The sequence below is a fragment of the Phodopus roborovskii genome, unplaced genomic scaffold, assembly GCF_943737965.1.
Source record: "Phodopus roborovskii unplaced genomic scaffold, PHOROB, whole genome shotgun sequence".
Lineage (NCBI taxonomy): Eukaryota > Metazoa > Chordata > Mammalia > Rodentia > Cricetidae > Phodopus > Phodopus roborovskii.
The window spans coordinates 15,474,272-15,498,127 of record NW_026126459.1 but is presented as its reverse complement, the minus strand read 5'-3'; the positions used below and the strand labels follow the sequence as shown (position 1 = coordinate 15,498,127).

At 38.6% G+C, this 23,856-nt stretch overlaps 1 protein-coding gene across 2 annotated transcripts in view; it reads right to left on the bottom strand.

The window, feature by feature from the left end:
• Lrrk2 (leucine rich repeat kinase 2) overlaps positions 1-23,856 on the bottom strand; it is a 148,899-nt gene that overhangs the window by 22,059 nt on the left and 102,984 nt on the right. For both annotated transcript variants that reach the window (XM_051189698.1, XM_051189699.1), the window contains exons 37-42: positions 21,660-21,851; positions 20,535-20,681; positions 16,852-16,952; positions 12,134-12,324; positions 6,658-6,818; positions 852-1,022 (exon numbers count right to left, since the gene is read on the bottom strand). In XM_051189698.1, coding sequence (XP_051045655.1) covers positions 852-1,022; positions 6,658-6,818; positions 12,134-12,324; positions 16,852-16,952; positions 20,535-20,681; positions 21,660-21,851 — 963 coding nt within the window. The remainder of the gene's footprint in view (positions 1-851; positions 1,023-6,657; positions 6,819-12,133; positions 12,325-16,851; positions 16,953-20,534; positions 20,682-21,659; positions 21,852-23,856) is intronic.

Genomic DNA, 23,856 nt, shown 5'->3' with positions numbered 1-23,856 from the left:
GGGTACAGAACTGAGACCAGCACATTTGCACTGGGAAGTTAACAGGTAAGATAAGGAAGCCAAGCAGCATCTGAGTTTGGTTCTACAACAATAGGTTTTTTTTTTTCCAAGAGATTTGTTTGTTTGTTTATAAAGACAGGGTTTTTCTGTGTAGACTTGGCTGTCCTGGAACTCATTCTTTAGAGCAGGCTGGACTCTTATTCCCAGATATCTTCCTGCCTCTGCCTCCTGAGTGTGGTGATTAAAGGTATGCATCACCACACCCCCAAGTTTTTAAAGGTCCCCAAAGAGTAGTTGATGCCATAATGCCCATAGCAGCCCTGAGTACACACTCAGAAGTACATGTTAGAGGAGAAGGAAGTATTAGAAATAGCTCATAATTCTGTAGTAGATGAAGTAATAATCAAAACAGATAACAGGTCATACAATTTCTTGGAGCCATGAGACATCCATTCGAAACAAGACTTCTCTCATTAAATACTCATTTCCCAATTTCCATTAATATTTATAGCAAAACATTCATAAATAATTAAAATTTCTTCATGAATATGAATTATTTTGCTCTAAGCAAATGAGAACATCCCAGGTTACCATGAAATCCCACAACTGTAACGACAACTACAAGTCACCACCCTGATTCTAATGCTAGCATCCCTTTCCCAGGACCAACTAAACATACCAATACTCACTTTGGATTTCATTAAGCCTAAAATAGTTATCGTTTCCATGTGATCTTTATTATTATATCACAAGATTTAAGAATAATTATGCATTAAGCAAAAGTCACTAAACTGTGGATGGGGACACTGACATTAAGGAAAAACCTTTCCAGTAGATAAAAGAGAACTTACCTGGCAATTTCCCTTGTATTGCTAATTCATCAAACTCATTTGGGAACCTCAAGCCCTCAATGATTCTACTCCCAGTTGTCCAAATGTCATGAAGCAGTAAGCCAAATGAATAAACATCAGCCTGTTGGTTATAAATGACATTTCCTCTGGCAACTTCAGGTGCCCGGAACCCTGAAAGGAAACAGAGCAATAAATATGCTCCATGTCAGGGCCCACACTTAAACCAGCTGCTAAGGATATGAGCTCTAAGTCATGCCACGTCATCACTGCAGTGAGACACCTGGAAAAAGTCAGTAAGCCTGTCCCAGGTGCCATGCCACCACTCGTCTTGAAGGACAGGTCTTCTAAACTTTACTATAAAATCTTATACTTCTAGTAGGATAGCTTAGTCTTTTTTTATATAATTTTTATTTAAATTTAAAACAAGCTTGTTTTACATGCCAATCCCAGTTCCCTCACCCTCACATCCTCCCCTGTTCTCTCCACCGACCCCCATTCCATCCCCTTTCTGCTCCCCAGGGAGGGTGAGGCCTTCCATGGGGATCATCAAAGTCTGTCATATCATGTGCAGCAGGGCCCAGGTCCTCCCCCATGTGTCTAGTCTGAGGGAGTATCCCTCTATGTGGAATGGGCTCCCAAAGTCCATTTGTTTACTAGGGATAGCTTAGTCTTAAAAGATTTCATACACTGCAGGACAATATGGACAAATGCTATAAAATAAAGTGTTAAGTAAAGGCTAACAATCAAAGAAATAAAATCTCACAGGGAAACAAGATGCCTTTGTACAACTGTTACCAGCAAAGAGATTCGTACAGAAAGAGGCATGTGGTGTGGGGAGTGAGGCATTTTCTAGGTTCAAAGTCACTTTAACATGTCTTAAGATCTAGTGGTTTCATTAGTTCCAGGACTGAGGATTCTATTTAATTCCTACGAAATTAAAAACTACATTTTTATTTTTTAAAAAAAGGAGGTGGAGTCATGACCGGAGTCCAGCAGTAGAGCACTTGCGCAGCTTGCAGAATACACCTGGATGCAGGATACAGCTGCATGTAGGATACAGCAAGATGCAGAATACAGCTGCATGCAGGAAACCCTGGATTTTTATCTTTGTTACCACAAAATCAACTAATTGGTCTATTCATTAAAACAAGTCAAAGTCCTCTGAAGCTTATGCCTAAAATTCTCTCTCTCTCTCTCTCTCTCTCTCTCTCTCTCTCTCTCTCTCTCTCTTTCCCTCTCTCTTTGTGTGTATGTGTGTGTGTGTTCACTTTCTATTTCAGTTGGACAGAAGTGTCAGTCTGTCTTTTCCAGTGCTGGGGTTACAGATATATCCTGCCACATTGGGGGCTATAGATTCACCCTATCACACTTATTTTTATATGCTATATTATAGATACATATTTCTAAAAACATTACATATTTCTTTAAAACAAAGGTAATTTTCTGTTGTTATTGTTTGAGCATGGATGGTCCCTCAAAGGTTCTTGACTTGACAGCCTAGTCCTCAGTGCAGCAGTATTTGGAAGTAAATGAATCAGGAGGGCTCCTACTTCAATGGATTAATACATTGACAAATTTACAATAGAACCAACTGTTGCAAACTGGCAGACTCTACAGGAGGTGGGACATGAATGGAGGAGATGAGATTATACACACACACACAAACACACACACATATACACACTCATACACACATACATACACATTCATACACATACACACTCACACACACACACACACACACACACATACACACACACACACGTCCCCAAACTCTCTCCCCCCCCCATCCCAGCTGCTTCCTGGCTGCCAAGAAAGCAAGCAGCCTCCTCTACTATGGGCACCCATGTGTACTTCGCCTAACTTCAGCCTAAACCAGTGGAGTCAATGAAACTTCCACAACTGGGAGCCAAAGCACTTCCTACTCAACATAGATTTTCTGAGGAAATTTTTCACAGTGAGCAGAAGTTAGCTTCCACATCTGTGTAACTGTAACAGCACAGTCATACCCTGAGCTAATGAAATGGGATGCAATTAGGAGTGATAAACACAGTCCTAATACATTCTACATACTATGGCATAGTGTTAAAAAAAATCACGATAGCTATAATTCAAATCCTTCAATGTTTCAGATATTCTCAGGAATATTTCATCTGATCCATGTGTGGATCACCAGCAGACAGAGTTCACAAACAGCACAACCTGGAAAAATGGTAGGTTCCCCCCCTTTTTTCACATTATTCATTTGTGTTTTTGGGGGGGGACAGATGTCATGGTATGCATTTGGAGGTCAGAGGACAATTAGCAGGAGATAGTTCCCTAACCCCCACCGACCTACATCCCATCCTGTTTCTGCTCCTCGGGGAAGGTGAGGCCTTCTATGGGAGATCTTCAAAATCTGTCACATCATTTGGAACAGGGCCAAGGCTGTATGCTTTCTTAAATCCACAGATACAATCAAAGTCAGGAGTACTCAAAATCACAAGCTATCTACAAAGTTAATGCAATTTCCATCTTTATGCTTACATTCTGAAAATTTAAAAGGGTATTTTCCAATTGTTATTTCTCACTCAGCACACTAAATTGGATATCTATTATATCAAGCTTCCATATGGACTATTAAATGTTTGTGTGTATTTATTTTCTCAGTAAATTCACTGATATTACTTCCAAACACATGATCTTAAAGCAAGAGAACACTGGAGATGCTATTTAGGCTTATCTCAGAATTTTGGATTTTATTTTCACAGGTATTGATGAAAATAATCAAGCAGGGGATGGAGGTCATTTTTTAGATTCCTGGGTGTGTTCTCCAGTATTACATACAACTGTAATCCCAGTACTGGAGTTTCAAGCAGAAGGATCAGAAGTTCAAAGCCATCTTCAGCTACAGCTAGAGTTCCAGTCCAGTGTGGGCTACATGATATGAAAGATTCTCTCAACAAAGAAAGAAGAAATGATAAATAGGGAATGAGAGAGGAAGGGAAGGAGGGGGGAGGAAGGGAAGAATGAAGGAAAAGAAGATCATGAATTTAAAAGAATAAAAGAAAGGAACAATTATGTCCATTCTAGAATCAACATCTTTAGTCACCTGATCAGAGTATAATAACATAATGCAATATGTCTAATTAGGGGTTACCAAAGCTGTGATAATGTTGCAATGCTTCTTGAAAATCCCCATTGAGTTTCAAGTGAGCCTGCAAAGTCATCTAAGTTGAACCCTGTCTCTACTATATGATAGTGAATAGCTAGAGAATGTTTAATTTGATTAATGGCTGCTTTATTTGTATAGATGTTGACAGACTTGAAGCCATCAGTCATCATTCACTTCAGACAATGCTGCAACTGTCACAGAACACAGAACAAATCGTCACTCTCAACAGGAAATCCACCGTGGAACTAAGGGTGGAACCATCCCATATTTACTCTTCCTAAAGTAGACAATGTCACATGGCAGTGTTGTGCCTGTCTGTAGAGCTGTTGCTCTATTTGACCTTGGGCTGAACTAGTGCTGGGAGGGGCTGCTCTTGGTCTTAGGCTGCCTGAGTTTGCAGCTGATCTGCCCTGGAGTCCTTTCCAACATTCCCTTGGATCTCACTCATTGGATTGTCAATGAGGAGAGGCAGTAGGATTTACATGGGATCATTCTAGCAAATGGCTAAGCATGAACCTTCCTTGTTGCCTCAGCACTGAAGGCTCTGAACTTCTCACTGTCCTGTAGAGGCATAGCTGTCCCCCACACATAAACACCCAGGCTGAAGGTACTGTGCTCAGGGTTAGTATAAAATACACACACACACACACACACACACACACACACACACACACACACACACACAAAACTGGGCAGGAATGGTGCACATATTTAATCCCAGTAATTGGGAAGCAGAGACAGGCAGATCTATGTGAGTTTAAGGCCAGCCTGGTCTACAGAGCAAGTTCAGGACAGGCTCCAAAGCTACACAGAGAAACCTTGTCTTGAAAAAAACAAAACAAATTGCACAGACACATACAAAATGTTTTATGAATACATTTTTTTCTTTTACTAGATATTACTACATTACTACATTAACTACATTACTACATGCACATTACTACATTAACATGAATGGAAAATTCAACAAAGGGAAAACCACAGATCAGACCCTATGAGAAGGAACTTATTTTTTCCCAGAGACCATTGTGTTGGATAAGGAAAGGTCAGGTGTTAGCAGCAATTGTGATAGATGTTGTCTTCAAATTTAGGCCAGAATTTAGGGCTGAGATTATTGGAAGTGCTTTAGTGATAATAATCATAATAAAAAATAATAAAGAAAAAATTTAAAAGCTCTAAGTGTGAGGAAAACTGAACTGCCATTAGCTATTGATTGGTCTAGACCAGTGGTGGGTTGGTGGGGTAGTGGAGCTCAAGTCCAGAGCACATGATAGAACCCAGAGAGAACCACTGTCCTGTACGAGCACAAAGCTCCAATGATAGATGCCCACCAGGAGTAAGAAAAGAAAGACCTGCAAGCCCCAGCTAAGGAGGCCAATCCACCTGGACGTCATATGAGATGTGAAGTCCCAAGGAGAACCAGGACAACTCTCACTCAGTACCCCTGGTTCCTCCCAGCACTGCTTACCCAACTCCCTCCCCTAAACCTCTTCAACCCAGGGTCTGGTCTTTGCTTCCCTTCTCCCAGCTTCTGATTCCTATATAACTTGGCCATTTTTGGCTATATGTTCTCTTGCTTCCAGAGTGTTCTCTTGATCTACTTGGGCTCCTCTCTCCTCTTCCTTCTCTCTTCTCTTCCTCCCTCTCTCTCGTTTTTTGCAACCTGGTCCATTCTGCTGGTCATGTTCAGTCTAGACCCATCCAGATGCCTGTGGCTGTTTCCCCCCACCCCACCCTCCCATCCACAATATACCCTTTTTTTCCTAGGCTACAACTGTGGCACAGTCATGCCTTCCTTTTCATTAAACTCCCAGGTCTCTTTGGGACCTCTCATGAGAGGAATGAGCTCTTCCTACATAAGGTAATTGCTTTGTGTCCAGTTTTCCCAGGTAGAAACATTGTTTTTCCAGGCCTCGATTGAACAATATTTGCTATGCACAGTTCTGTTGTTTTTCTTTTCTGCTTTAGAAGCAAACGTTGAAGAGTTAAGCCTTCTCAACCAGACATTAAAACAGTATGTGGTTGAGGAGACAGCTGAAGAATCCAAAGTCAGCTACTTTGTATTTCACTGAATTGATTGAGCTACCATCTTGGCTACTTACTGTAAGATAAAAACCTTACTCAGCCTTAATGTTCCTGTTTACAATAGGAAAAATAATAGCAAACTTACAGACCTCATGTGAAGATAAGAAATGTACATGCCCTGGAGCCTGGCACGCAGCAAGAACTAAAGAAACAGTAACTGTATCTATTGTAACTGAACAGCCCACACTCAGATGTAATGAATTCTCTGACATGCTTAGGAGAATGCACACCTACTTGCAAATACAGGTAGCCAATAAAAGGGAAAGTATTTATTTTGACCAAAGAAACCACAAGCATTGAAATTAGAGAAACCCAGCTTTTAAAAATGTAAGGGCATTAAATACCTTCACCTTTTAGCTTAGTTTTTGGCTTAGAAAATTACAAGTTGATTTTATTGTTGTTCTTCTTCCAGAAAACAGGATGATGGAAATGTTGGTACAATGGCCATCACGTTCCAGGCAATAAATATCTGTTCACACTGCGACAGGCCACATCTGCTTTGACTTGCCCACCCCACATCTGAGGACACTGATTATCTACTGAAAAAAAGTGAACTTCATCTCCTACCTGGGGTGCCCTCTGAGGTCTTTATTCCCATCCTGCAGCAGTACTGTGCAATCCCGTAGTCTGCAATCTTCGCAATGATGGCAGCATTGGGATAGAGAGTGAAAAGCAACACATTGTGGGGTTTCAGATCACGGTAAATAATCATTGCTGAGTGGAGATATCTGCCAGAAAACACACAGAAAGTCTTACCAAAAGGTGGCCGCATTCTATTCATTTGGTCATAATGTTTTCAATATGTTATGTTCTTTATGCAAAAACATCAGAAATACTATATTGACTTTGTCCTTGGAAGTTGAAAGACAGACTTAAAACATAAAATTCAATATTTAAAAGGTGATACTTCTTCCAGAAAAGTAGAACATCAAACTTGGTAGGTGACTAGAGTTTTAATGCACAGTGACCCACACAGTGAGTGTTGGACACTTTCTCTTTATACCTTTACAATTACTGAGAGGAAACTATGAATTTCCTCACCAATCACAAGTGATTTTTACATTACTTTAAAAGTTATAATATGTTAGCTGTTCTGATAATGCCTGTCATCTCAGAATTCTGAGATAGAAGAAAGAGGGCCTAACGTGCAAGGCCAGCTGGAACTGCTCAAAAGATAGAAACAAATAGGTTAAATACAAGAAAATGGCGTTTTGCTATATGCTTAATTTTTCGTCATAACTTTCATTTATGTGCTCTGATATCCTTAAAATTACGTAGGAATTGGTCTTTTTGGCTTTTAAAATTATATCTCTTACTTTGTTTCTTTCTTCCCGATTTTCTTCCTACTGTTTTTAAGAATACTTTCTTTTATTCAATAGGAACAAGTCAAATTTTAAGGTTTTTCCCTAGTTATTATTCCAACTCTGAGGATAAAGCCCTCTACAAAGCATACCTGTTCCAAGTTAAGGTTAATGAAGACTGTTTGGACAGAGAGAATGGCGAGAACTACCTTAGGTGATACAATATCTGGGAGTGAGATGGATTTGGGCATTTAGAGCAAAAAATTAGTTATTTAATATAAAACACAACATTTTAATCTCAGCCAAGTATTATTAATTCTACAAACATGGTGGAGAACTCATAGCTTCCAAAATACTAAGGTAACTATTATCTGCTCTCACAGAGCCCTTTAAATTTACACCTTTCCCTGTCCACTGACCTCACAGGTATATTGTGACCTTCTCTGAAAGGAAAAATTTTTACAGGACTTAATGGGGGATTTGCTAAAAATCCTTCATTTATAATTCAGAATTCAGTTAAGGTTATATTAAAAAAATATTTACCTCATCACCTCCTACCAATTGAGAACAGAGGCATTGAGGACAGAGAAGCTGTGATACCTGGAAATTTCTGTTGTGGAATAACCTAGAAAGAATGCCTCATTTGACTCCATCAACTACTGGGCTGATTCTCTCTTCCAGGATGTGTGCTGGCTATGACATTGGATACGTTCATTTCAGGATATACAGTTGTGGTTGATCAATAACATAAACTCACTAATGAAGTTGACCTTAACAATAGTAATTGGCTCGAAAGCAAAATTTACTAAGGACTTACTGACAGTCCATTAGCTGTTCTCCAGAAAAGTCAGGGGATTAAGATTTTAAAAGTTAAATATACATCACCAAATAGCATCCCAAACCACCGTAACACATTCGTCTCTCAGACACAGATAAAATACAGACTTCCTCAGAATACCTTTCTAGGACTATAAAATACTGTCCATTTAAAATTATGTTGTTTGGAGATCAAGGTTATCTGTTTTAATTAAAATATTTAATTACAGAATTTAATGTTAAAAGTGCAATTGTAATACCCAGTAATAGAAAAGAAAAAAAAGCTTTTGAAATTTTAATAAGCACAAATTATTTCTTAGTGACAAAATTTCAGAAAAATGAATTGAAGCATTGTATGAGAGTAAGTATTGTCAAATATATATTAACATAAACTGTACTCAGTTAATCAGTCTTTAATCATCATTATTATAAGAATCTCTAAGAAGCTCCTATCTTTACAATTGAAAGTTAACTTTATCTTATCCTGAATATATTATACTAAAAATAGAATGCATTCATTCCTTTAACAAATATGCATTAGGCATCTATCTATGAGGGCCACTCATTAGTGGATACAAAGCCATCTTTGTACCTATGATTTTTAAGAGGGTTACAATCTAGGAAAAGGCAGTGGCTTCACTATAATAAGATGGTAGAAATATGTGATTGTCAAATGCTGAGGAAGCAGCAAGGGAAAAGGCACAGAGGTACAGCCAGCACAGGCTCTCTCTCCACACAGTTTTCCACCTTAGGCACAATAATCTCTGCCTGCTCTTCTCCAATGCCTGATACAACGTCTTTCATGGAGCAGGCCAAGAAACACAAGTGAACTGAGGATACTGAAGCAGGGAAATGAAGAGTTGAAGGCCAGCCTGGCTACAATGTGAGTCTCTTACTAATAAAGACAAATGCAAATACATGTGAGAAAGACTCACTCTCTGTGAAGAAATTGAGCTTTATGGTAGAGATGGCATGCCAGTAAATCCTCAGAGAAATGGCTCTTCAGAAGAGAACTTTATGAAAAGAATGGTAGATTTATGGAAGTCAGCCTGGTTAGAATGGGGACTGGAAAGGTGGCATGGAGTGAGGTTGCAGAGGAATCCAAGAGGCACACATAAAGAGCTTCCATGCTATGACAACACAGAGCTGAGCTGCACCATGTTGGTAATTGAAAATACCAGGGAATCTCAAATATAATTAGATTTTGATTTCAAGAGAAATATTCTGATAATTCTATATAGATAATGAATCAAAGTAAAAGTAGTGGAATGAAAATAAAGGAAATGTTAAAAACAATAAAATAAAAGATTCAAAGACTTGGTAGATACATGGAACTATAAATAGGTAGACTACATATTATAGATAGATAGGTGATAGATAGCTAGATAGATAGATGGGTGATAGATGATAGATAGATAGATTGATTGATAGATGGTAAACAGAAGATAGATAGGTTGATGACAGGTTGATAGATGAATGTATAGAAAATAGATGATAGACATAGATGATTTGGATATTGTTCAACAGACTGATATTGAGACAAGTTTTCCTTGTGTAATCTAGGAAAGCTGTGAACTCATAAAGGGATACTAACTATAGCTGGAAAGATGTGTAGTGTTGCTGTGACTGTATTGATCCTGTTCCAACACATGGGGAATACAGAAGAAAGTTCATGCTCATGGTAGGAGGAGATAGCAAGGAGAATAAATCCAAGTTTGAATATACTGAACACAGGAAGTTTTAGAAACTGCATGAGAATTCTGAGGAAAAGATGAAAGGAAGGGGCTGAATTAAAGTAGGATCTTGAAGAAAAGATTCATAACATGAAGAAATTTCTTATGTGTCATTCTCAATAGCTACTAAGAAACTAACAAACCCTAAAAAAACCAACATTTTATTACTTCTGTAGTTAGAGCCACATGTTAAAAAGTATTTGAAATTACATTTTAATATATACATGTTTACTATTTCTTTTATTGAAAAGGGATTCTTCCATACATTTTTTTTTTAACATTGAGTTTTAAAATTACTTGTAGTGTTACTAGAAGATTAACAGTTACTGGTACTCACCAGCCTGCTGTGGCACCAGATATGGAATTCCTTCCTGGATTGAGACTAAGAACATAGGAGGCAAAGGACTGAAGCATTTGTTAAACTTCCATTTGCTTCATAAAAATGCAGGATGTGTTATTTGAAATAAAGGCCAGAGAGACTGAGGCTATGGTGCTGTAAACTTGCAACTTAAATATTGAGTAAAAACAGCAAGTCCTTGGTTTATAAACTAACACTTCAGTACTACATGAAAACGTTGAGGAAACTTGGGACCCAGGATCCATTACATCAAGAAAATGATTATGGTGGATTTGTAAAGCAGGAGTCTAAAGAACCCTTTACTGAGTTCAGTTTACCATGATGCTCCCCCTGGTGTTAAAAAGTGGACATGCCAACCCAAATCCAAATGCTTGCATACTAGAAGAGATAATTACCTATTTTCCTTCCTGCCCAAGACCTTTGTCAATACTGGCTAAGAGGACTTGTCACAGACTTTCAGAGCAGGAGGAAATTTACATCTACTGCCTTAAAAATGATGGGAGGTATGGGTGTGGCAGTGGCTATATAGCCTAGGCTCATTCAGAGATCTCAAAAGGCATGTGGCTAAGCACAGCAACCGGGAAACAAGGGAGGTAACGGTTCATGACAGGAAAAAGACCTGATCCAATGTCTAAGTTCTTCACAAGCTATTTAACAGTGCACAGGCAATGGAGGGGTGATGAGAAATGATGGGGACTTAAAGAGGCCAGGAAAGAGAATTGTGAGGGTAGGTACAAGTTAGAAGACAGTGGAACCAGGATGTATTCCTGGTGCACTAAAGGACCTTGCAGGCACATGCCCCATGGAGGGATACTCCCTTAACCTAGAGACAGGAGAGAAGTCCTAGTCCCTACATCAAATGACTTGACAGATTTAGATGACCCCTCCTGGATGGCATCACCCTACATGTGGAGTGGGAGGGGCATGGTAGGGAAGGGTGGTCGGGAGATCAGAACACATGTGAGGGGGGAGAGAGTGAAAGAGGGAGAGAGGAAAGGGAGGAGAGAGGGAGAGGGAACTGGGATCGATATGATATATATATATATATATATATGTATATATATATATATACACACATATATATATATATGAAAATTAGAAATATTTGTGTAATGATGAGGTAAGAGATTGAAAGGACAGAAGGAATAAAGGATGGCTACTAAGCCAAATCACAGTTGAAAAATTTACAGAACAACAGGAAGGATATCAAGAACTGAATTTGGAAGCCTACAACTACCACAAAAGTCTTCAGTATTATCCATAGCTGGCAGGCTAAAAAGTAGATAGGGGTTAGAAAGACAAAAATTATAATGACTACGTGTATACAACAGTCATTTATCAAAGTCTTTTGTCTCCAGGGATGATCTTCTACTCTGGGATGCTGCGTCTCAAAGACTATATCTAGCATCCAGTTTTAGGGTTGGCTATGACTGTGAGTCACATGACATATCCATGTAGAATCCAACATTTGTCACTCTGATCTGCTTCAGGTATGTGGACTAGTTTTTCAAGATTAAATTTTCTCTACTTCATAATTTCATCAATATTTGAAGGCCTATCATACTTATCTTTAGGAGATGTCGACATCTAGGGTTCAGATTGTGAGTTCAAAAGCATGAATACTAACTAGGTTTAAGTGCTAAAACCACAAATTATGAAGTTCTATGCTCTCCTACCATTGTATTATAAAGTTTCAAAACTGGGGTCAAGGAACGGATAATTTTCATCAGAATGGTTAGCAGAGTGCAACAAGGGAGTGGTGTTCTTGGAATCTTCTAGTGGATTTGGGGTTACATTACTCATACATTAAACAGAAAACAGTGGGATCCCCTTACCTCAGGCCATCAGCCACATGCAGAGCGATTCTGTGTTGGAGGGTTCTGGTGAGGCTGCCCTTGTCCTGCTGCAGCAGGCGATCCAAGGAACCCTTGGAGGCCAATTCCATGACCAACATCCGAGGACGAATCCCAGCTGCCAGCAAAGATATCAAGCTTGGGTGGTGGAGGTGGCAAAGGACCACCAACTCCTGCAAGAATTTGGAGTCATGTGAGTCTCACATCATCAAGGAACCATCACCTGCTCTCTTGTAGTTCTTCAACTCAGTAACCAGCCTTCTACGAGCAATTCGGTGGCTGCAAATGGTCCCTTGTTCTTTGAGCTTTTCAAAAGAAATTCTACCCATTTTCAACAATAAACAGCTAATTTTAAACTACAATTCAAACTAAATTTTTAGACTCTGTTTTTCCTTTTGATCTGCTTTTATGAGCCCACTTAATGTGGGAGAGACATGCATAGGTGGTCATACTAACAAGTTGGGTTATCCTAGCCTTGAAATTGCACTCAGAATCTATTTCAGCCCTAGACTCAGAGAAGCCACAGAAGGGGTAACTGAAGTCTCTGGTTTCAAAGTCACAGTTTTCTAAGTATACACAGTCAAGTCCACATAAATAGGTGGTGTCCCTTGCCTGAAAACTCAAATATCTTCCTACTCCTCTTAGATCAGAGTCCCATGCATGAGACTGGAGCAATGAGTCAGTGGTAAGAGTTCTTTCTGTTCTTCCTGAAGACCCGAGTTCAGTCTCCACCACCCACATCACATTGGATGCCTCACAACCATTTGCAACTCTAGCTAAGGGACCCTATACTCTTTTATGACTCCCTGGGCACATACATATTTGTGGCACCAGAAATATATACATACATACATACATACATACATACATACATACATACAAGAATACATATTTTTGAAACCCCAAAATACTTCCATGTCCTGATAACCTGACCTGATCTAACTCCACATCACCTCCTACAATCTACTTTCTTTCGTCCTTGTCTTTATTCACCACCCTTCAGCCATATCATGATCTTTCAATCCCCAGCTCAGCCTGGATCTTTGGCCATGCTAACCCTTTGGCCTTGAGATTATCCACCCTTCACAGGGCTGAGAGCTTCTTCAAAGTCAGACATTATCCAAACACCACACCCCAGCTGTGGACAACCTTCTTAAAATCATCCCCAACTGCAACAAGAAGCAGAGATGCTGCCATAGCTTTCATGGTCCTCTTTCTAGATCACACCTTGATCAACTCGACATTCCTTAATGGCATCATTGTGTGTGAAGCCCATGCTCAACTGTATTCAGGATATGCATATTCACTCCAAAAGTGTAATTGAGTTGAGGCTTATTCTTTCTACACATATATCCTTCTAGACCACTTTTTATATCAAAGGGGACTACTTTCCAGTTTCTTATGGTGATGTTTCTGAATTCCATTGCTCATCCCTCCTTATATATATAGTCTTTATTCTGGCACCAACTATACTTTTCATCTTCTGAGATGTTAAACTGACTTGTGATTTATGTGTGATATCAGAAGCCCTGCTTCCTAACAATGTTCTTCAAAACTGTGGAGAACCAGTGCTGACTTGACTGCAGAGTTCTGAAAGCTAACACAGAGATGTTGGCTATCCCAAGAAAGAGAAGGTTTTTCTGAGAACAAAGCTTGATATTGTAGTCAAACTTCTCAGGAGATAAAAAAAATCTTTTCATGTCTGATTCAATCCGTTTATTAAACCTGATGTATGTAAGCCCCATTCCTTCTATTTATCTTCCTGGTCACAGCCTGAAGACTAAGCCAGATTTTCTATATTGGAAAAGCATCTTGGTGACTAGGACAAGAAAGGTTCATAGGGAGGAGCCACAGGAGGTAACAGGTCATTCTGAGCTTGAGACCCAAGTCAGTAAAATACTAAGACTGACCAGTTCTGTATATATTCTTAGTATTTTACTTTTTCCAAACATTTTAGAAAATTCAAAATGCATGCATGAATACACACATATCATGAAAAGTCTATTTGACAAATTTTTTTGGTACTGAAAGAGATTTACTAGAATTAGTTCAAAGACTATCTTCAGTTTTAAAAAAAAATGTTTAATTTCTGTAACTACAGTGTGATTTTGATACTACCAATAAAAAATATCTCAGTCTAGTTTACATGAATATGTTTTTCATTATTCATACTATAATTTTGTACTATAATATTTTAAATTGTCCATATTTTTATTTATATTCTGCCACAAATGGTATTTTTCATATGTTAAAAAAAACTATGAGGATAGATTCAAAATTAGAGTTCTATTGAATGATAGCAGAATTAACAGTAAGTTTACTTTTCTTACAGTCTTGCCTCTCCTTATTTCAAATGTAGGCAGAAAGTCAAGATCGGGGCAGTAACTCCCACCAGCATCCAGTAAGATCTGGAACAACTGCTGCTGGCTCTGTATCCCCTTTCCTTCCTTCTAAGAAGGTACATAAACTTCACCTTCCTTCTAAGAAGGTACATAAACTTCAGTGACTCCAGGAATAACTGTCCCCAATTTTAGCTGTAAAATAAAGTGCTAAGACAATTCTAAACAATATAACCCTGTTGGCACAGTAGATCTCCACCAATGTGCACACAGTATTACCCAGAACAAAAGTGTTTGTCAAGAAAGGGACAGTGACTTAGTTAAGGCCAAGAGCTGTCCTTTTTCTCTCACTGGGCTATTGTATAGGTAGGGGTTTGTGGTTTTATTTTTTAGACACAAGATTTTTAATGTCTAATTCCCCCATGTCTGTGGAATGAAACTGCCCAGGCTGGAACTAGTTCATCTCACTAAGGAAGACCATCTTGAGAAAAGGTTTCCAGTGTAGAAAGGCTAAGGCAGTTTTAAAGACTGACTGGACTGAATCAGCAATGTAGTGGCAAGGTCCTTTAATTTTATTTTCTAAGGCTGGAGGCAAAGAATTTTATCTGTTGAAACTGCTGCAAAGAGTTAGGAGAGATGCAGAACAGAGAAATAATTATCTAGAACTCCCTAATGAATTAAGAAGGGAAAATGATGCAGAGTAGACCGGGAAGAGTGAAGTGCAGCACCTCCAGAGAAAAGCCTTCCTGACTGTGGGAGTCACTCCAGCCTCTGCTCTCTGCCTGGCACCTGCGCATATAACCCAAACTTGAAAAGCATACATCAGTGGTACCCAGCCTGTAAAGACTCCCAATTAGAGAGTGGTGACCAAAGCAAACAATCCCCAAAAGAATGCCATTTCTTATCTTTAATCATTGATATCATCCTTCAATAGCTAGTATATCCTATGTTCACTGACATGTTAATATCTCTGTGGGCACGGGAAATGGAGAAAAAAACACTCTAGAAAATATAGTCTGGCCAGGCTGTGGTATCTCACATGTTTACTTCCAGCACCCAGGAGGCAGAGGCAGGATGATCTCTGTGAGTTCCAGTACAGCCTGGTTTACAGAGAAAGTTCTAGGACAGCCAGGGCTGTACAGAAAATCCTGTCTTAGGAAAAGAGGCAAGAGGTGAGGGTGGGAATAGAGCATGACATCAAGAACTTGATAGACTTCAGGTGCAGTATCAAACAAACAGAAGTTGGGGCAGGGGGTCTGGCTACTGTGGGACACAAGGGACAGAGCATATCCCTGATAGTTCTCAGGATTCTACATTCCAGATAGTACTAGTGAATGCCCTATGGGTGGCCCTTGGTGTACATCCCAAATGCCAAGGCTACCAATAGAAATAGGAAATATGAGGCTTCCTCTGGTTTTACCTCAGACTTAAGTACCAATGTTGGAGGAATTTCCAAGTACTTTTTTTCTTTGTCATTGAATGTTGAGAGCCTTTATCACTTATTACAGAAGTAGCAATTTATTACACTATGTATATGGACTACATACTGGGTGCTTTGTGTTCTGAAAGAGGCCCAGGATAAAGGAATTCCTCCTCACCAGGGTGTCAGGAGGAAGAGCTGCTGCCTCCAGATCTCATACTGTGTAGCCTTAGTTTTTACCTTTGATATAGTACTGAGTAGTCCCCTTTAACCAGTTAACAGCAAGAGTTGCAAGTCAGGTTCCCCCTGAGGCTTAAGTTTGCTGGGACATTTTGCAAGTCAGGTCCAGGGAAGAGAAATAAAGCACCTACCCCACTTCCTGGTGCTAAGAGATATCCATGCCCTATTGTCAGAATTGTTAAATATGCTTGTGGGTTAAAAACTAGAAGCCTTGTGGGATTAAAAAAAAAAAAAAAGACCCTGGGAGAACTTTTAGAAGAAGTAAATTTTGGAAACATTTTAGAAAGAACTTTAGAGAATATAAGAACTTTTAGAGCGAAATCTCAAAGAGAGCTTTTAGAGAAAGAACTATTGAGGAGAGAGAGAGCTTTCAGAGAGAAATCTTACAGAGAGCTTTTGAGAGAGAATTTTTTTTTTTTTTTGGAAAACCTCTATCTTTGAAGAATAGCAAGCCATGAGAAGAATGTGTATGTGAGCCTGTTTATTTCCTTTTTGCCCTCTAAGCCTCCTCCTTGAACCTCCATTACTTCCCCTGTTAAAAACAAAAGTTTTAGCTCCATAGAGAAAGGAGGAAGTAGAAATTCAAACTTATGAGGATTCACATTTTAGATTTTGATAGATATATACAAAATAAAAATTTCCTGAAAAAAAAAAGTAAAATATTGTAAGAGTTAATAAAATAACAGCATGGGATTTCTTACTTGTCTTAACAGCCGAAGTGATGTATGTTTGTTAAAAATCTTCACAGCCACTTCCTCTCCTTCATAGGCAGCTCGATAAACTGATCCAAAACTTCCATCACCTTTTGAGAAGAAAATAGGAAGTGTTTATCTTCTCAAACAGAAGGGACAAATCCATTCTATGTGCCATAATTGTACCTGTTGTCAATAAGTCAAGTCAAGTTAACCCATGGATCTGGCTCCCAGCCTTCCTGTCTTCCCTCTGTATATGATCTACAACTCCACCACTCCTCTGACTTTGTCTCTTCATATGTGGATATAGTTTGTACACTGTCACCAACAGCCAAAAGCCACTATCTCAACACTATCCTATATGACTTTCCAAATCTCAGTCATAGCTCACTGAAAACCTGCCGTTATTTTTTGCCTCCAACTATTTAGTCCACTTTCTAGACATCTGATAAAAGTAAAATGAAGTGTTTTCAATATAATTCTGAAATTTAAAATAAAATCCTAAGGGAAAGAGAGAAGAAATACATGCTTGGAAGATATGTCAAAATTCCAGGTGTGGTGTAGAGATTTCTGATTTTGTAAAGTGCTTTCCTGTTTGAGAACCATTGTCATAGGAATGTCAAGTATAAACTGTCATACTCCTTGAGTGTCCGACCAACATATAATGTTAAGGACTGCTATTGTGTATTTATAATACTTGTGATACCTAGAAAGGAAGGAAAATTGAAAGCAAGGAGTTTCCTCTAGTCCTCAAATAGACCACTGAAGTACCCACTTATGCTGGCTTTCCAGAAGAATAATCTTTCAAAGATGAAATGTACTCAACTCTTCTCTTCCACATAAGTCTACAGAAATATATCAATACCATATTTACAAAATGAGTCTATATATACATATTAAAGTATATCTGATACTCTTCTGTCTGGCTTTTTTGTCAACTTGACATGAACTAATGTCATTTAGGAAGAGGGAAGTTAATTGAAAAAAAATGTCTCCATCATATTGGATATAGGAAAGTCTGTACCCAGATCACTCTGTGTGGTGCTACAGTTGAGCAGGTGGTCCTGAGTTATATAGAAAGCAGGCTAAGGAAGCCCTGGTAAGCAAGCCGGTAAGCAGACCCCCCCCCCAGCCTCTGCATCAGCTCCTTCCTCCAGGTTGTTTGCCTGAGTTCCTGCTCTGACCTCCCTTCATGATGGACTGTGTACGTTAAACTGAAATAAACTCTTAACCTTAAGTTTCTTTTGGTCATAGTGTTTATCAAGCACTCACAGTGTAATAGTTAAGCCACTCCCTTGGAAGGAAAAGGTTAATAGAAACCTCAAATTTCACTCATGTCCTAAAATAAGCAAGCAAATAGAACTTTGGGAGTGGGGACCAACAGTTCTGTCCAAATTACTTTAGTTATCAATATGGTAGGACTCTATAACTGTAAAAAAAAAAAAGTTTTAGAAATAGATACTGTTTAGACAAAAATGGTGCTCAAACCCACCTCCTGGGTTTAGCAACTTTGAAAGATGTTAAAATTGTCATGTATGAGAGGAACATGGTAGAAACAAGGGTAAAGCAAGGTAGACCTCAAACGATCCACAAATGACAATTACAATGGTGCAAACATTGAGAAGATTTGCTTTAGTCAGCTCTCTACAAAGACACACGGTGTGTACAAGCTTTTAGGTACTCAAGGGGACAGAAGCTACAGAAATGTTTCCTATCTAATTAATGAAATATAAACTTGGGTGTTTTAGAGTAGCCTGTGGGAGCATTCGTAATAGACTGCACAAAACCTGACCACTAATCTGTGGCCAAGTCTGTCTGGCAGAGTGAGACTCTTCTGAGAAAGGGCACACTGTATCTGCTGCGCCTACACTTGGCAACTGTGATTTGGCAATTTGAGTTAACTCACTATTACAAGTGTATTCTCTGTCATACTTCTAAGGCATTTACATTCATATAAAATTCCCCAATGCTCTCAACAATAAAGGAATAAAAGGATTGATGTGGTATCTTATGTCTCATCCCAGATTTTGGAAATACAAATATCAAATAATTGGAACATGAATAATAATATATTCTGTTTCATTTTCCTTCTACTACATAATTCTATTATATCATATCAGATCCTAAGTATTTAATTAATAGTAAATATATTCACATACAATAGTAGCAGACACCTAATCCTGCATAATCAAATTATGCTTGAAATATTTAGGCTAAATCTACCTGTCTTGTTTGACCAATGACTTCCAGAGAGATTTTGAACTTGAGAATATCACTCTACTGTTTGCAGTATCATAGTGCATCTAGAAAATTGCTAACAGAACATGTTTTTTAAACATATTTAAAACACCAAGAACATTCATCATAGGAGACCACACTTATTTCAAATAGTTCCACGGGATTCCATATAACAGGCTGTGCCTATTCCACTAATATATACCTATTTTCCTTGATAATTAAAAAGAAAAACTTAACCCATCTTCAAAAAGAGATGACTAGAGTGCTGAGTTCCTCCACACACCAAAGGCATTGCAGGGACATCAGCTCTTACTCTGCAGGAGCCGCTCGAGCATTCTCAAGAACATTATCACACATAATGTGCTGTTCATTTCTTTCAGGAAGTAGTCCTTCTGTATATATGCTTCTCTTATTGGCTGATGAATAAAATACTGTTTGGCCAATAGCCAATAGGGGCAGGAAGGTAGGCGGGACTAGAAGATGAGGTGAATTCTGGGAAAGGTAGGCAGAAAGGGACGCCATATAGAGACCAGGAGGATAGGATGTGCCAGGCATTCTCTAGTAAGATAAAGCCATGTAGAAATACATAGATTAGTAGTAATGGGTTAATAATTAAGACAAAGATAACCAATAAGAAGCCCTAGCCAATAGTTTAATAATTAATATGTCTCTGTGTGCTTATTTGAGACTGAAGGGTAGTGGTGGGACCTGGCAGGACAAGAAAAATCCAGCAATATTTGTCAATTTCCTAACTTTATAAAGCATAGTACAAAATAGGTTTTAAGCTTCAAGATGAGTAAGTATACAGCAATAGAATAGCAACGAGACTACTTAGGTAAAGCACCTAAATAAGATATGTGGATTGGTAAGTCTCATGAGACCCTGCTGAAAGCCTTTGAATTGAACTCATGGGTTCTGCCAATAACCAGAAACTGTTCAGCACACTCAAAAGAGAACAACAAAATATCAGAGTTGAGTATATTACCAATTTAATGTTCGTGACTTTTAGTTCTCTAATTTTATGACTATTGGTAAGAGTTCATATTATCCTATAAGCTGTACTTCATTGACTGAGCAGAATTGTCCTTCCTCTGTTTATCCTTCTTGGGGTGAGGAATGGCTATTTCATGCCAATCAGCTGAAGTCCTCCTCCTGCAACCTTATTGCTCATGAGCAAAGCAAGCCCAAAGACAGACTCCATAAATACGTGTGCTTCCTGTTCGAACTAGCTTAGTTACTTGGACTAAAGAATGTACACAAAGCAAATTCCAAATTTGCAGCATGACACAATTTTAAAGTATATCATTCCAACTCAAAATTATTGTATCAATAATATATAAAACAAGTAGAGAGTTATAAATATCTTATTATAATAGCTAAATGTTTTCAAAATCAAGAGGAGAAAATTACATCCTACTTGTTTTATTTGTTTCAAATATAACAAAGAGAGTTACCTAAGAGAAACTCAGGTGCTTCATCAAATTCCAGCTCATCGTTGTTCAACATAATATTTCTAGGCAGGTCAGCTAAAATCAAGTCAGGAGCAATCTGAGATATTGGAACAGTGAGCCTTGGTTGGTCAGGATTTATTAGCAGGTCTCCTAAGAAGTATATAAAAGATCATTTAAAAAATGTAAGGATATGCAAAATCTGTGCTCCTGGTTTACAGAAAACACATCTTTAGATTTTTTTTCCTGCTAACCTTAGATTTTTCTTTTAAAAAAAATCCAATAAAGACCAAAAATATTAATATCAAGATACTTAGAATTTTAAACACAAACTCCTAGGTTCATTCACTATGTGGTAGAATTCCCACCTGACTTGGAACAGATGGTCTCTGACTGGCAAGCTCTTAGTCTTCATTTCTGCCACATATATGATGGAGATGCATGGCAAGAATGCTGCTATCTACAAATGCTGTGTTTTCATCTTCTTAACAGTTCCATCACATGCATGGGTTTTATTTAGTATTTCTATTTCAAAGAGGAGATTTACCATGGAGCTTTGTGTCAGATCTCCCCACAAAGGTCTCAGACCTTTGAATATTTGGCCCCAGTTGGTAGATACTTGAATGAGAGTAGAAGTGTGACCTTACAGGAGGAAGTGTGTTGCTGAGGGCAGGATTTGGGTTTTCAAAAGCTACATGCATTCTCAGTGAACTCTCCGTTTCCTATTAGTGACTTGAGATGTGAGCTCTTAGCTTCCAGCTTTAGCTGCCATGACTGCTGCCTGTTGTCTGTTCCATTATGAACCCTGACCCTGTGGATCTGAAGCCCAAAGTAGACTCTTTCTTCTATAATTTGCCAGATTGTAGTGTTTTGTTACAGCAAAAGAAAAATAACCAATATAGTTATGATATACAAGAGTCCAGTATTTAAACTGTAAATCAACATTTTTAAGAAAACAAAATACAAGCTATCACTGACACCTAGTGAGCTTCACTTTTCTGAACTGTCACTACAATTGAATGCAGGATCATTCAACTCAACTCTATGGATACAAATAATTCTTCTATGTTAAAGTCATTTAAGCATAGTAAGGGCACCTTAAAAACATTTGTAAACTGTGCTAACACCTACCTTCTTCTGCTTTCTTCATCAAGTCATCAAGTAGGATCTTCTGATGTTCCTCACCATCATTAAAACTGTACAATGCCCATTTCTTCAAGAGAGTTTCTCCTTCCCCACAAATGTCGATCTCCAGCAACCCAGGAAACCACTCCTCCATAAGTGAGTCAATGTGATCCACAACTTGGCCCAAAAGAATACAACCTACAAAATTCAAAATTAAGAATTCATGGGCAAGTCTTAGCAGGGGTAAGTGAGCAAAAACCAATGACTTAGAGCATGCATTCAATGAGATCAGAACAGCAAGTACCCTGTAGGAGAAACTGGCCACCCTAACCAAGCCTCAGTCGCCCTGTCCCTGGTGCCCAGCCAGCCCACATGAGCTTGTGCATGTGGGGCAGGCACTTCCTCCCTTAGCCAAGCTCCCCTGTATGCCCAGAGACTGCTGATAGAGAGACACCTGACCCAGAGACACCAATGAGGAAAGGACAACCCAGACGAATCAGCCACCTGAGCCAATAGGACCTTGGGAAGAAGTATAAAGGCAGGCCTAAACTTCCTTAATACACGAGTCTTCAGCATGCTCTGCTGCTTATTGGCTCCCAGTGCCTAAGTCGTTGTGTGCTGCATCTTCTCAACCCCTCCCACAAAGGGTAACCTCCAACAGAACCCCATATCTACAAGAAAAAGTGAACATGAAAGCGCTCAGGCATTTAGAACATCAACAGACCAGAGGAGACCTGTTGTGATATAATATAGTCAGGATCTCAAAAATGCAAAGCAAAAAAATAATACTGAAGCCTATAAAGGAAAACTTCCAACTTACACACAAGACAAAACACTAGGCTAACATTAGGCCTCTCATAGGATTCATAAAACCAGGAGAACAAATAATAACACAAGTCAGCCTCTAAAGAAGATACACATGAACACATAGTGTTGCAGTCTTCAAAGCTGTTATTTAAAACTGACTTGGAAATGAGAACCCATGAAGATAAGCAAAACTAAGTCAGTTTATGGCCACCAAGGCAGCATCGCAGCAGAAACCTGTAGCAAAGATTCATGCCAAAGATAAAGAAAGTTTCCATCACAAGAGCACAGCATAGAGAGGTCATGAGAGGAACAAAGAAAGGAGAGCTCAAGAAGAATCCATTGTACCCAGAATAGTCAACCCGAAACCCAAACACTAAGTGGAGAAGGGAAGAAACAAGAAATAAAGGCACTCAAGTGGAACAAGAACGGGGGGGGGGGGATAAAACAATTAGCAAACCTCTTTTAATGCAAACTCTAAGTATAAAGGGCCCCCCAAAAAATAAGAAAAAATGCAAACAAACTGGCTGGAGTAAAAACCAAGACACTAGTGTTAGCCATCTCCAAGAAGCAGATCTCCTTACAAACTTCCAAGCAGATGAAGTCAATGAATGGAAGTAGGTGGAAGCCAAAAAGAAGCTGGCTGGTTCTGATATCTAATAAATCAGACTTCAAACAAAAGGTAGTCAGAAGACATCACAATGACTCCATACTTGTAAGGACACCAATCCATTAAGAATATATAACAATAATAAATATATTTGTTCCCAATATTGAGGCTTCCAACTTTACAAAACTAGCATGCATAAAAGTCACACAAGTCCTGATGCAGTAATAGTGAGTGATTTTGTCTCTCTATTCTCATCTTTAGATAGTTCACCCAAACTAGCAATGGAAAAGGAAACAGCAGAGTTAAACTGCATCACAGATCAAATGGACTGAATAGATATCTGAAGAATATTCCATCCAACAGATAAGAGCTAGATTCTCCTCTTCTCCACTATAAGAACTTTCTCTGAAACAAATAATTTTGGAAACCACAAAACAATTTTTAGTGAATGTGAAAAAAAAGAATAATGTCTTGTATCCCAGCAGACTATACCAGAATAAAAGAAATCAATAGCAAAAACACAAACAAACAAACAAACAACAACAATAAAAACCTTATAGACATTATGTAAATACTTGAAAATAAAACACTTTGAATAAACAGTAGTTATTACAGAGATGAGGAAGGAAATTAAAAATGTCTAGCATCAGATAAAAATATGGCAAGGTAGTTCTAAGAGGAATGGTCACAGTGGTGAGTGCTTATACTTGAATGTAACAGATCTCAAGAATTTTACAAGTCATTTCAAAGTCTTAGAGCAGTAACAAACTAAACCCCCAAATAGTAGGT